The sequence below is a fragment of the Sturnira hondurensis genome, unplaced genomic scaffold, assembly GCF_014824575.4.
Source record: "Sturnira hondurensis isolate 20B ecotype Veracruz unplaced genomic scaffold, ASM1482457v3 Scaffold0025400, whole genome shotgun sequence".
In the NCBI taxonomy this organism is placed as follows: domain Eukaryota; kingdom Metazoa; phylum Chordata; class Mammalia; order Chiroptera; family Phyllostomidae; genus Sturnira; species Sturnira hondurensis.
In genome coordinates, this window is record NW_028098031.1 from 1 (window position 1) to 12659 (window position 12659).

Below are 12659 nucleotides of genomic sequence, written 5' to 3' on the forward strand. Positions count from 1 at the left end.
TTACTGTAAAAGACAGCTTCAATTCAATTTCCCACATTTTTTTTTTCTGGGAAAGAACTCTCCTACCCAGATTCCACCATTCCGGTCTGGTTTCCTTGTCCTTTAGTGCATCGAAACCCCCATGGAGGGCTCACAAGCATGATCAGAGAACTCAAGGTATTTCTCGACTCTAGGAAGCAGCTACCAGTTGTAGGTCTGATTCCTAAGCAAGCCGCTTTGACACAAGGGGGAAGTGCTAGCATCCCCTTAAAATCAACAAACTAACATACTTCATTACCATTATGAGTAAACATTGTTGGAAGTGTATATTGAATTAAATTCTAGCTTAAGCTCCATGCCCCTCTGGCCTATTAGCTCCAGGCTCACTTTGGATTCAAAATGTGTGAATCCAATAAAGTACATATGCTTAGGAAAATAGAAGTCATTTCCACTTGGGTTGACAATATCTTCTCTTTTAGTTTCTCTTTCAGCTGTCCTCCACCTCCCTTCCAATCGCTTATTCAAACAGAAATGGTTATACCACAACCAATTCTGCGCCCAGCATTTTTTTTGGGTGGAAGATATTGTAAAGCAATTTCTCACCTCTTGAGATTATTCAGTAATTTCTCTCTATATAAATATTGGCTTATTTTTAAGATTTTCCACAGGATATTCCTTTATTTATATCACCTCTTTATTTGTATCTTGCAGCTGAAATATTAGTTCTACTATCTTCCAGTTCAAGGAGTCCCTATTATAATTGAAATTTACTTCTAAGGACAAATCACACATGAAGATGTCTCCAGTCTAATCTAGCTAATAAAACAAGGGTTGTCATTTCTGAAAGGGTTTTGGTGAAAAGAAAATCATGGAACTTAAGGGAAGATTGTCTCTGACTACAGATTCAGTAAGAATGGACTAGGTGTCTACATTGGTAAACAGGCTCATAAGTGCACCTGACGTTGAAGCCATTGTGATAGAGGAGGACAGTGAGGACAAAAATGACTTCTGAGAAACTTTCCCTTGGTCCTTTTCCCTTCAGGATTTTTCTTTTGTCTCACAGTTTCTCAGTTGCCAGTAAGTAATGTCAAGCCTAGGGTCCCTTCTACAATTCACTTTCTCCTTTCTATCTTTATGTCCTGAAGATGGATGTCTTAGAGTGGTTGGGTGTCTTAGGAAACATTCTCCAGACCTTAAAAATACACATTGTCTTTGTTTTGTATTTTCCTTTAGGTTGATATTCCTGTTCACTTCTCTTTCACTAAAGTGAGAAGAATTAAATGACTAAAATTACTGGAAGCAGAGAACCAAATAAGCATTATTTTAGTTTACAAGCTAGGCCAATATGTCTGAAAGAATGTATGTTGTTTGTCTACAAAGCAATTGAAAGCGTTGCCCACTCCCAAAATATTGGAAGTTCTGTTTTAGGTATTCTGGAACCATTTAGGATGTGGGGTAGTGTGCTCTAACCTGGATGTCCACAGCGAGGGGCAGGGCTGCTCCAAATCCCATTCCCTTGACTGTCACTTGTGCAGTGGATGGTACTCTCCCCACTGAGGATGAAGGTCGTCCCTCTGTCTGTGTGGGGGTCACATGTGTAAGTTACTTCTTTTCCATAAGGAAAGACTTCCAGAGGTTTTCCTGTGTGTCTCCCATTATGGATATCTGGTGGATTTGGACATAAGATCTCTGGAAAGAAGGCAAAGGCTGTAAGCTTCATTGAGGAGTTTTCTCCAGAGGTATTCCACAGTCATAGGGTGTTAGAGTTTAGAGTGCTATCTAAAAAACATTTATGACAGTATGTCTTTGGTGTAGGCGTTTGATGAGATGAGACAAATGAAATAATACCTCAATGTCATTTTTTATTGAAAAAGTGCAAAACAAATGGGCTTATCTTGAATCTTCCTGACAGTTAAGTCTTCTGGATAGTAAAACTTTACACTGTTTTATCCCTTAGGAAGGTAAGTCATTCAAATACTTAATAAATTTTACTTCAGCACTTATTCTGTGCCAGCCAGTCATCAGAGCCCTGGGACACAGCACAATAAAGTCATTGTCTTCCAAGGAGCTTACATACTTGATAAAAATTTCTAGAATGTATCCATGTGTACTAATCAGATTAAAGATATGAAACTCTTCCTTGATAATTTGTTTATACCAGCCATCAATCTTGATTATGACTATGACAGTGTGCTGACACAATGAATTAGAGCATATTTGGTCATTGTAGTAATTCTCAGCAATTCAATTGTTTTCTTTTTTAAAATATATGGATCTGCTTGTGATTTAATTTTCTTCTTTACTTTTGACAAGGTTTCAAATCATTACTTATTTCTTGTTGCCATTTTTCTGTTTAAAACAGTCACATTCTCATTTTTTATTGTTGTTTCTAACTAGGCTTAGGGTTTGGAAGAAGGTACTGCAATTAGGAAGAGTCATGGAAGTAAGAAAGATAGTTCAATCAGTAACTGAACTTTAATGCATGTCTCTTAGCCAGCCACTTATTATGTCTCATCAAGAAATATTGGTCTTCATGGATAGCAGACATGTACATATAAGTCATGTTCTTATAAGTTTTACTATAAAAAAGTACATTTTCATGTCTGAGTATATATCTAGCAACAAAAACATTATAATAAAATTTGATTGACATATATATTCCAATCTTTGTGATCAAGAGATGAAGCAAGTTCTTGTCTTATATTGGGCAAAATATAATTGAGAAGAATAGGAGAACATGGCATTGATGCTACACATCAAAGACTCATTTTTTCATCAGCTTATTACTTATGAACATAGTTTATTTAACTACATTTTTATAATTTAAGGAATCATAAACTACTTATCTCATGTAATGTTGCTCTTCACTTTGCTCTCATTCTTGCAATTGCTCTTATTTATTGCTTCCATAACATTTATTTGCTTGCTCATTTTCCTGACTATCGTCCACCTTGGTATAAGTAATAAGGGGACAGTGAATTAACTTATCTTGTTCACTGGTATCAGATCAGTGTTTAGGAGAAATTCAAACACATAGTATGTGTTCAGGAAATAGTTGTTTCAATGAATGAATGTTTTGAAATAGAGACAGATATAGAGAGTGCATTGGGAGATTTAGGGATAGGGTTTGGGAGGTGGAAGATTGAGATGGAAAGAAAGAACTATGGAAAAGGACAAGAGTGTAGTGATGGGGAGGGAGAGGCATGTAGATGGTGGTAGAAAAGCATATTGGGGTAAGTGGTAATACAAAAATATAATAGAAAGTGAACTATTAAAAGATGTAAAACAAAATTTGTGATATGCATCAAATGTAAAAAAAAGAATGTTTATGTTTATATACTAGAAAATAAATAGTAAAATTGTAGAACAATTGCAATCTGGTGGGTAAAAAAAGAAAGAATTAGGAAAGGAAGAAAAAAAGGAAGGAAGGAAGAAATTGTCAAAAACTCACATTATTTAATCTCTCTTGACCTGAAAGGAAACTAGGATATATCACATGGAACACAGAATTCAAAATGACAAAGAGAGAGAAAATGCTTCCCCAAACTCATGGTGCCCAGCCAAGTACATCACAACAAATTGATCACAGATAAATACTAGTAAAGTCAGCAACTAGTTCACAATAATTCAGATGAAAAACAGAAGACCATGCAGGGGTGGCTGTAGGTCAAAATACTAACCAGGTTAAAGGGAGAAATTGTCCTAAAGTACTTTTCCTTCTACTCACGTTCACACACAGGGACACTGCTATTCCAAAGGCTTTCCATTCCAGCCAAGACACAATGACTAGCAGAACTGCCTTTTAGACGGAATCTAAAGAAGAGGAAGGTAATGAATAGGTGAGCTGGTTTAGCCAAAATGCCATTCAGTTTGCCAAAACTCTTAGCATCTGAAACCAGCAAGTGGCAGAGGTTTGGAGGTCACTCCAATCTGGACAGATCACAGCCTCCAGCAGGGGAGAACAGTAAAGCACTGTTAGCTGGTCACATCACATGCAGTCTGAGCCTTGAAGAAGGCAGTCATAGCAGAGTAGCCATCTCCTTGATCCTGGACTCAGATTCTAAGAAGTGAATCTCTAGCTGACTGTTCCAACACCAACCTGATAAATCTGTACTCATTGCCCTGATGGGAAACACTTTTCTTTTATTTATTTATTTATTTATTTAATGCTTGTTCAAGTACAGTTTTTTTTTGTCCTATAGTCCCAGCCCTGCCCCATTTTCTAATGCAATGGCCACCTAATTCTAATAATGAGAGAGCAACTAAAACAGCTCCCAGTTTGAACTGAAAAAAAAAAATACAAAACAAAAACAAACAAACAGAGAATAACTGGGAAAAGAACAAAGGCTGTTCTTTGGTCTCTACATCTGTGATAGCTGTGAGGGAGGCTCACAACAGCACACTGGGCCACTGGAGAGTAGGTCTGAATACTCTAGGGGAAAAGGAAAGGAGATCAGAAATTACTCTGTGTGAAAGCATCCAGAATTCTCAATGTTACGTGGGACCCTGGTGTCTTTTAAATCTTATCAGGTACTGGCATTGGGTGCCTGCCAGGCTTCTTTGGAACAGTCTGAGACAGGTCCTTCATTGCTCATGCTTGATCCTTCCCATGCCCAGATGTTCACACACTGAAGAGCACCAGATTCACACAAACAAGTCAATGACCTTACCTAAAACATCACATCAGCCACCATAATCGCAATTCAGAACACTTAACCCATTACCAAACAGTAGATATATAATTAGATTAAAATACTTATTATTTTACTTTTGCTCCTATTACAAATTCTACTTTTGATGGTTAAAGAAATGACTGATATTTTAAAAATAATCTTAATATTTTAATAAGCTTTTTGTTACATATCAAACTTTTCTTGGGACTCTCCAAAACTCTTATTCTTGGAAAAATTTTTTTTCAAACAATGTATGATATATGTATTCATAACCATTCATTGTATTGTCTTTATATATGCCATTTAATATATGTCCCAAGTTTTCCTTCATATCTCATATTATTAATTCCATGTGTTTCTTACCCTTAGTTTTCTTACACACTTTCAAAATTTAATGTTCCTGAGGTTTTTCTTTTTTAACTACACCAGAGCTTCACCTTTTGTGTTAACTTTTAAGTTCAATTTCAATCTCCAGAAGGCCTGGCAAGCTCACACTCACCCCTCATCACAAACGAAGGACACTTTTGCTCCAAGCTCGAGATTAAGTGGAAAGAGCACACGGCCATTAGGAAGTTGGTCCAGGAAGTTAGCACACGATTTCACTGGAGAAAAAGGAAAACAGAGATAACCCAGGCAGGTGGAGAGTAAAGCCCTAAGCTAAAAATTTCAAAGGAGACAGGAGTGTACGTACCTGCGCATCTGGGTGCTGAGGGGCTCCAGTCCCCCTGGGGTGTACAGCGGAGAGAGGCAGTCCCTCTGAGTTCATAGCCAGGCTCGCAGCTGTAGAACACTTCCTGCCCAGGTGAGAAGTTGCCCTTGTCACTTTGGGTGCGCTTGCCATGCACGATTTCTGGAGGTGGCTCACATACTGGGGAAAGAGACCCAAGTGCTGTTAATTGTATGAAAATCCCATTTTCTCAGTGGTAATCTGAACAACAGGATTATAATCTAAGTCCATATATATATATTTTAAATTTGGCTGACTAATACCCTTATCTTATTAATGGCAATGAGAGAGAGAGAGAGAGAGAGAGAGAGATCAATTTGTTATTCCACCCATTGATAAACTCATTGGTCACTTCTCATGTGTGCCCTGATGGAGAATTGAACCTGTAACCCTAATGTATGGGGATATACTGAACAGAGCTACTTCACCAGGGCTTGAAGGATCTTTTTGAATCTTCACACTACTTTCTAGAAAAGTATCACCAATTTTTACTTTTTGGCAATACAGAGTGCTTGTGTCCAGGTCTTATCTAATAGATTTGCTAATCACTGACCACATCTGGTACAACAAAGTAAGACTCACATCTTTTCTCATCCTCTTGCAACTTGATGTTCCCCTGACATGGCTTGGAGAACTCTGAGACTCTTCTCTACAGTCCATACAGCCAGGTCTCACTTAACCATTCATTTCATGCCAATGAAAGATGGGCAACCAGTGAACAAAATCTTCTAGAAAAAGTATAGCTCTCCTAGTGAGAGTGCATATTGGATACAGCACATTGTAACTGAGTCTCTGACTGTCTCTTTAAGGAGTTATTTTAACTTAGTCTGAATGTACTTGAGTCTCAAATAAAATATATGAAACTGTAGTGAAATGAAAAAAATCATTTCATTTTGGCTTAGAGAAAGTCAGTTCCCCTCTCTGGACTTCAGCTTTCTCAAATATAAAATAGAAGATTAGGCTAGATAAATGACTTTGAAAATATTCTGAGGCTCTAAAACCCATATTCAGGGCTCATTAACCCCCTGCCTCTCTTGATTAACAAAAGCAGTGATGTGATACTTAAATGCTGTGTTGATTACATTTTTATGAACTTCCTGCTCCATATCTCTGCATTCTGCTTTGAGTAGACTGGAAGCCTGCAAACTACAATTGCTTATCTTCCTTGCCAGCTGGGTTGTGGTTAGACTTTGTCAATTGGTGGAATATACAGCAAATTAAAAGGCAGAAAGATGATAGGCCATTCTTCTTCTAGAGGAGGCTTGGGAAGTAGCAGTATTGGTGGTCCTTGCTGGGCAATGGCAACATTTCTTCTAGCAATGCCATGGCTTTGGCTCCAGGGACCTCAGCTGCATCCTGGAAGCCACAACAGCTTTGGAGGAGGAGCTTCTCAGTGACAGTTTCAGCAGTGAGTGCAGCTGTGTGTGGGCTAGCCCAGGAGTAAAGGCAGCTTCCTGCACTGTGCAAACAGCCTTCCTCCATTTGCTCTCCTGCCCTTCCAGCAGCCTTGTATCCTGTTATCTGTACTAAATTCCCCAATCCTTGAATTATCTAGATTGCCTTTTGATTTCCATGGTTCTCGAGTCAGGCAAACTTGCATTTCTGCCTTTAGTCTATGACTTAGTATCTGTTTAATCCTGGAAAGTTTTCTAACCTCTCTAAGACACAATTTTATCTGTAAATCATGAAAGAATGGTAACTAGGACATGCCATTGTTTTCAGCTTATATTATCATGCCCAAACAGAGAAATCACTACTTGTAAATGATGAAGAATGGAGATAGTGACAAGTTCAGAGTACTTCTGTTTATTAGAATCCTAAGGAAACCTCACATTCTGTGCCCATATTCAGCTGTTTTTCAACTTGAACACACACACACACACACACATGCACAAAAACACACACATGGACTTAATTTCATGCTTCATCCCGGGAAACTTTACTCACACCACTCACCACCCATCTTCCCCACCCCCCCAGAACATACACCAATACCCTGGTCCTCCTACAGCTCAGGTCCTCTGCAGGCTCCTTCAAAGCCTCAGTCAGACTCACCCCGGAAGCAGCTGGGCAACTCCGGCTCCCATCTGTTTTGGGCCTGGCATCGCACACTGGAGGGTCCTTTCATGACAAAGCCAGGCTCACACCTAAACCTCACGATTTCATTTAAGGAGAAGAAGCTTCTGTTCTCAGACACCCTTATTCCATTTTCAATGTCCGGAGGGGTGCATTTGTTAGGCATGAGGCACTGAGGTGGAGGGCCGCTCCAGGTGCCAAAACGATTGTCTTTGCTGGTGCAATATATTGACTTCTCACCCACGAGGACAAACTTTTCCCTTGTCTTTGGAGGATCGCAGTGATAGGTCACCACGGTTCCGTAAGGAAAATACTCTCTGTTGGTGCTAAGGAAATCTCCGTCCTTGATGGCTGGGGGTGGCTCACATTTAATAACTAAAAAAGGAAACAATTTAAATAATAGTGAATGGAAATAACTAGTTAGAACATTCCAATGAATTACTAACTAAACTATTGTCATTGTAACATTCATTATTTGCTTTTAAGCTTTGCTAACATGTATATTATTAGATTTTACAAAGCTGTAATTGTTATGCAAAACAAAAGCATAATTCTGCATTTCCTACTTATACTATTTGCTATAAACATATCCATTTATTAACTCAATTCACATTTTAATATTGGATATTTTATTTTATTTACTTGTTTCCCCACTTTTTATTGTTTTATTATAAAACGATGTCCCAATTCCCCCCTTGCTCTCCCCTTCCATGTAAACATGTCCATTTATTAATACAATTCACATTCTTTTCATTGCAAATAGCACTTGTTTATATGATGACACAGTTTACACAGTTTTCCCCAGCTCTTTCCCCATACTCTTTTCCAATTGTTTTCCTCTCATTTTTGTTACAAATGAAATCAGCATAGCTTTTTAAAGAAATAAAATAAAAAAATCTTTGCGTTAAATAAAATATATAGGGAAAGAGAAGCAACACAGACATGTAGCAGTAGGAAATAAAATTTGAATATATTTGCATATACATGAAAACATTTATGAAACTGTAGACTACTGTATTTTAAACATTTAAAAAATCTAAATGATATAAATGCAAACATAAATTACTAATACTCATTTACAAAGATAAAAATAGTTACAAAGGGGGAGGGTGGGGAAGAGTGGAGAAAAAGGAAAATAAGTTATATTCTACTTGTCTAGTGGTTTTACACAGTGTTATCCAAGCTAAATGGAACTAGGTCACCTGGACTTACTCTGCCTATATGGCTCTAGGTTAGAGTTGAAGCTTGAGAAACTGGCCTGAAATTTGAGCATAGAAGTGAAGAAACAGCCAGTCTCCTCTGAAGGTCATCCTAGGCTGGAGGTGACTAGGGGACAGATGCAGAGGAGCTGGGGATTTTGGTTTGTTGTTGCTTCCCCTTTTTTTTTGCATATAGCTCTCGCCAAATGCTGGACCTGCTCTGAATCCTACCCATTGTCAGACGTGTCACTATGAACTTAGAGCAGGAGCAGCAGCAGTCGTGAAAAGCCAGCCATCCTTACAATTTTCTACACCAGCTCCTCACAGCTCTACCCCAGCAGCCAGGTATCCTTCTCCTCCTGGAAGCTCCAGCTCTGAGGCACCTGGTTAATGATGCTTCTCATGTTTTTAGACTAGGTGCTCACACAATAAGTCCTAATTCCATAATAAATCCCTTATTTCATAATTCTGATAGTTTTGCTTCTGTATTTGGACAAATATTTATCCCAGGGTAACAGAGGAAACTAGGATTGGTTCTTTAATATGATTATTATTATTATATTTAAGAAATTAATGTTAATTCTACTATGGAAAAGGGCAAGCAAATAGTTGATGGCATGCAGGGACAAATGATCACCTAGTTATCACATGTAGCCATCTATAAGCATGGAAGCAAAACTATGAGAGACAAAGTGGTTGCTGTCCAAGAATATTTTAGGAAGGCACATCATAGGGTTGGTTGCTTGCCTTGAAGTACACTAGAGAATTTGAGAGAATGAAAATGGTGAGGTCAAAGCTTTAAATACTTGGTCAGTGCCTGGATCTGAAAGTCTATATATTTGCGCTGAAATACAATTGTATCCCATAGCCACAGGGCTAAGATTTCGGAAAAACAAATCCAACATCTAAGCCTGTGGCTGAATTCTAATGCAAATTGAATTCACAGCTTCACAGGGTCTCTATGCTAGAGGTGGAGCAATGCTTGGAAAGGATTCTGAAAAGTGAGCTGGAGATATGTGGACAGATTCCAATGAAGCTTGGAATAACTTCAATACCTTGAACCTGGAAATGCTGCTGAGTTGTCCTTTACTAGCAGAAGCAGCCCTTCCTCCCCTGTCTGAGAAGGTAAGCCTCCACTTTCCTGAAACTCTAGTAGTCCCCCTGTAGGTAGCAGCCCTTGATACAGTTGCCAGAGGAAATATAGGTGGTCTAGTTAGATTTGAAGTTCAGAAAATTAATAACAAATTTCTAAGTGTAAGTATATCCCGGAATTGCATGGCATATATCTATACTGTAAAGATATTTGTTTATCTGAAATTCAAATGTAACTGGGTATAGTATGTTTTTACTTACTAATAATGGCAACTCAAATGGTAACAACTCATGCTCTGCCTCAGGAGCTACACCTACCACCTCACATCCTTTGACCAGAATCAAGTCCTGGCAGGACTGGAGGTGGAGTTGGATGGAGAGGGAATAAAAATTATGACTCATAAGAAGTGCAAACGTACCAAAAGAAATGAGATTCTGATTTCAATGTGTTAGTTTGAGTGTGGATTATACCGAATAAAGTTGAAAGGCCAGAATTCTACTAACATACCTCAGAGGAAGAAATCCTATTAATATGGAGAGGGGCATGAGAACTAAACAAATTAACCAAAGGAAGACAAAGATAGGTCAGGGGCCTGCCGCGTGCTGCCTAACGTGGCACTCAGCTGGTCGGAGATGCAAGCAGACCACAAGGAACCTCTGGACAAAGAAAATTCTTGCAAAGGTTGATTAGTACCTTATTATTTACCCATACCATAAAGCAGGGGTGTGAAACTCATTTTCACTGGGGGCCATGTCAGCCTCATGGTTGCCTTCAAAGGGCTGAATATAATTTTAGGACTATATATATATATATATATAACTACTCCTTAACTTGGAGGAAGGAGCTCAGTATTGTTACCTGGAAGAAACAAGGAGCTGGGCCGGATTCAGACCACAGGATTTGTGTTTGTTACCTGTGCCATAAAGGGAGAACACCAGGCCACAAAATATATCTTGCAGAGGTTAAAGTTAATCCCAACTTTTCCCACTGTCTATTTTCACATACCCCCAATTTTCCATAGAAAGTATGAACAGATATAAGCTCAACCGTTAGAGATGGTTGGGGTCTTCCTCTTCCTTCTTTTATCCTACTCTGCCTATGGAGTGGCTTTTCTTGTTTGTCCTCTCTACTCAATAAAACCTTCTTTTCCACTTTCACCTTTTATCTAACTTGGGTCCTGAATTACTTCCTGTGGCTCTGGGCACAAGTCCCCAGGGGGAATAGGGAACTGAGAATGCAAGAGTGGGTTAATTTTATAAGACCTGATCACTCACTCCTTAACCAAGTCTATACAGGGTTGGGTGGGGAGTGGGTGGAGAAATGAGTTGAAAGAGAGACTTTTCTCCCAAGACTTTGAGAAATACATTCACGTAGGAGCTCCAGCATCTTTGAAGAACTCTGAAATGGCTGTTCTATGTAGGCCAGCATGACTGTGGGAACTGTAGCTATTGAACCAGTTTCCTTGAATTCAAGGGGGATGAAAACACCTCAGTGTGGCAGAGGCCAAGTGGCAGCACTTAATTCCCAGAGAAAATTGAAACAGGAATCATAATGGTTTATCTGCAGAGATCTTTGTGGTCACTTAATTGATCCTGGAGTCTCAAAAATTGAGTAGATGAATAGTGGACTAAAGCATTAGTGTTGGTTTGTACAACCAGAAAAAGTCTAGGGCTGGTAACATGAAGACTGACTTGAAACACTGAAAAAGAGAGTGTGGTTATTCATCAGCCGGTTCACAGACTTGAAACCCATTTACAGGCACAGAGGTGTCTGAAGAAAGGGGAGATTGGACCTTCTTGAGGAAGCACCCAACTACACATCCAAAAGGTGTATGTACCTTTCCCCCCGACCCTTCACCAAGGAGGCTTAAAACCATTTACTGGAATTTGGATACAAAAAAGACTTGCAAAATTAGAGATAAAGATGAAAATAGAGAAATATATATAGATGTATTGTTTTTAATAAAATGAGATCTTGCCATAAAAGTGTTTTGTCTTTTGTTTTTTCCACATAAAAACATATGTAATATGATGTAATATATGTAATATGTAATAAACATCTTTATATGTCATTAAGTGCTTCTCCATAATTTTCTTCTATGACTCAATAAAATCCCGGTGTATAAATGTCTTTCTTCTAATCATGTGTGGTATTCATGTTTCCTAGGATATCCTATAAAGTCCTTTTTACCATGTTTCTTTCCTTCCAGTATTTATTTCTAAAGTATATTTTGAAATACATAGTGCATTTAGGTTACTGTAATAATTTTGCTTTTATAAAGAAAGCAGCAATGAAAAGTTTACAGTGAACACCTTACAAAAATCCATTTATTTCCTAAGTATAAATTCTAAGAATTGGGCTAAGATTCACATACATGCCCACTTTTGAGGTTTATAGTACACAGTGCCTTTCAAAAGGGTTTGTGGAACCCTCAGGACCTGAGAGTGTTAGTTCCTCCACAGCTTCACTAACCTTGGAGAGCATCACTTTATAAATCTTTCTTTGCTAAGCAGAATTATTATTACATTGGGGATGGCAGAACCAATGGAATTCCAAATTATTGAAGTAAAAATAAATTTTAGAGGCTTTTATACATTTAAGTCCCAGATTCGGAAAAGGCACATCCCAAGATAAGGGAGAACTCAGTGAGACAGTTTCCAGAAAACCCACAAGTACTTTGAAGATACTAGAGCCATCTTCCACTATCTGAAGAACAGAATGAACAAAAGGAATTCAATTCAGATTTTTAGAAACCCAGATGAACACTTAGAATATATTGGTAAAGATAATAGCAACAAATATTACAACTTACTCTCACAAACAGGTGCTTTGTTATCCCAGGCGACAATATTGCCTACAATGATGCATGCAGTAGAGGATTCACCAATGAGTCGGTATCTAGAGGCAAAGAA

General features: G+C 38.4%; 1 protein-coding gene across 1 annotated transcript in view; it reads right to left on the reverse strand.

Annotated features, from left to right (window-relative positions):
* Positions 1-1436: 1436 nt before the first annotated feature.
* The window catches only part of LOC118982574 (complement receptor type 1-like), a 32668-nt gene continuing 21445 nt past the window's right edge, over positions 1437-12659 (reverse strand). The window contains exons 4-9 of the mRNA XM_037039710.1: positions 12560-12645; positions 7435-7830; positions 5344-5520; positions 5152-5254; positions 3707-3792; positions 1437-1668 (exon numbers count right to left, since the gene is read on the reverse strand). Coding sequence (XP_036895605.1) covers positions 1445-1668; positions 3707-3792; positions 5152-5254; positions 5344-5520; positions 7435-7830; positions 12560-12645 — 1072 coding nt within the window. The 3' untranslated portion in view covers positions 1437-1444. The remainder of the gene's footprint in view (positions 1669-3706; positions 3793-5151; positions 5255-5343; positions 5521-7434; positions 7831-12559; positions 12646-12659) is intronic.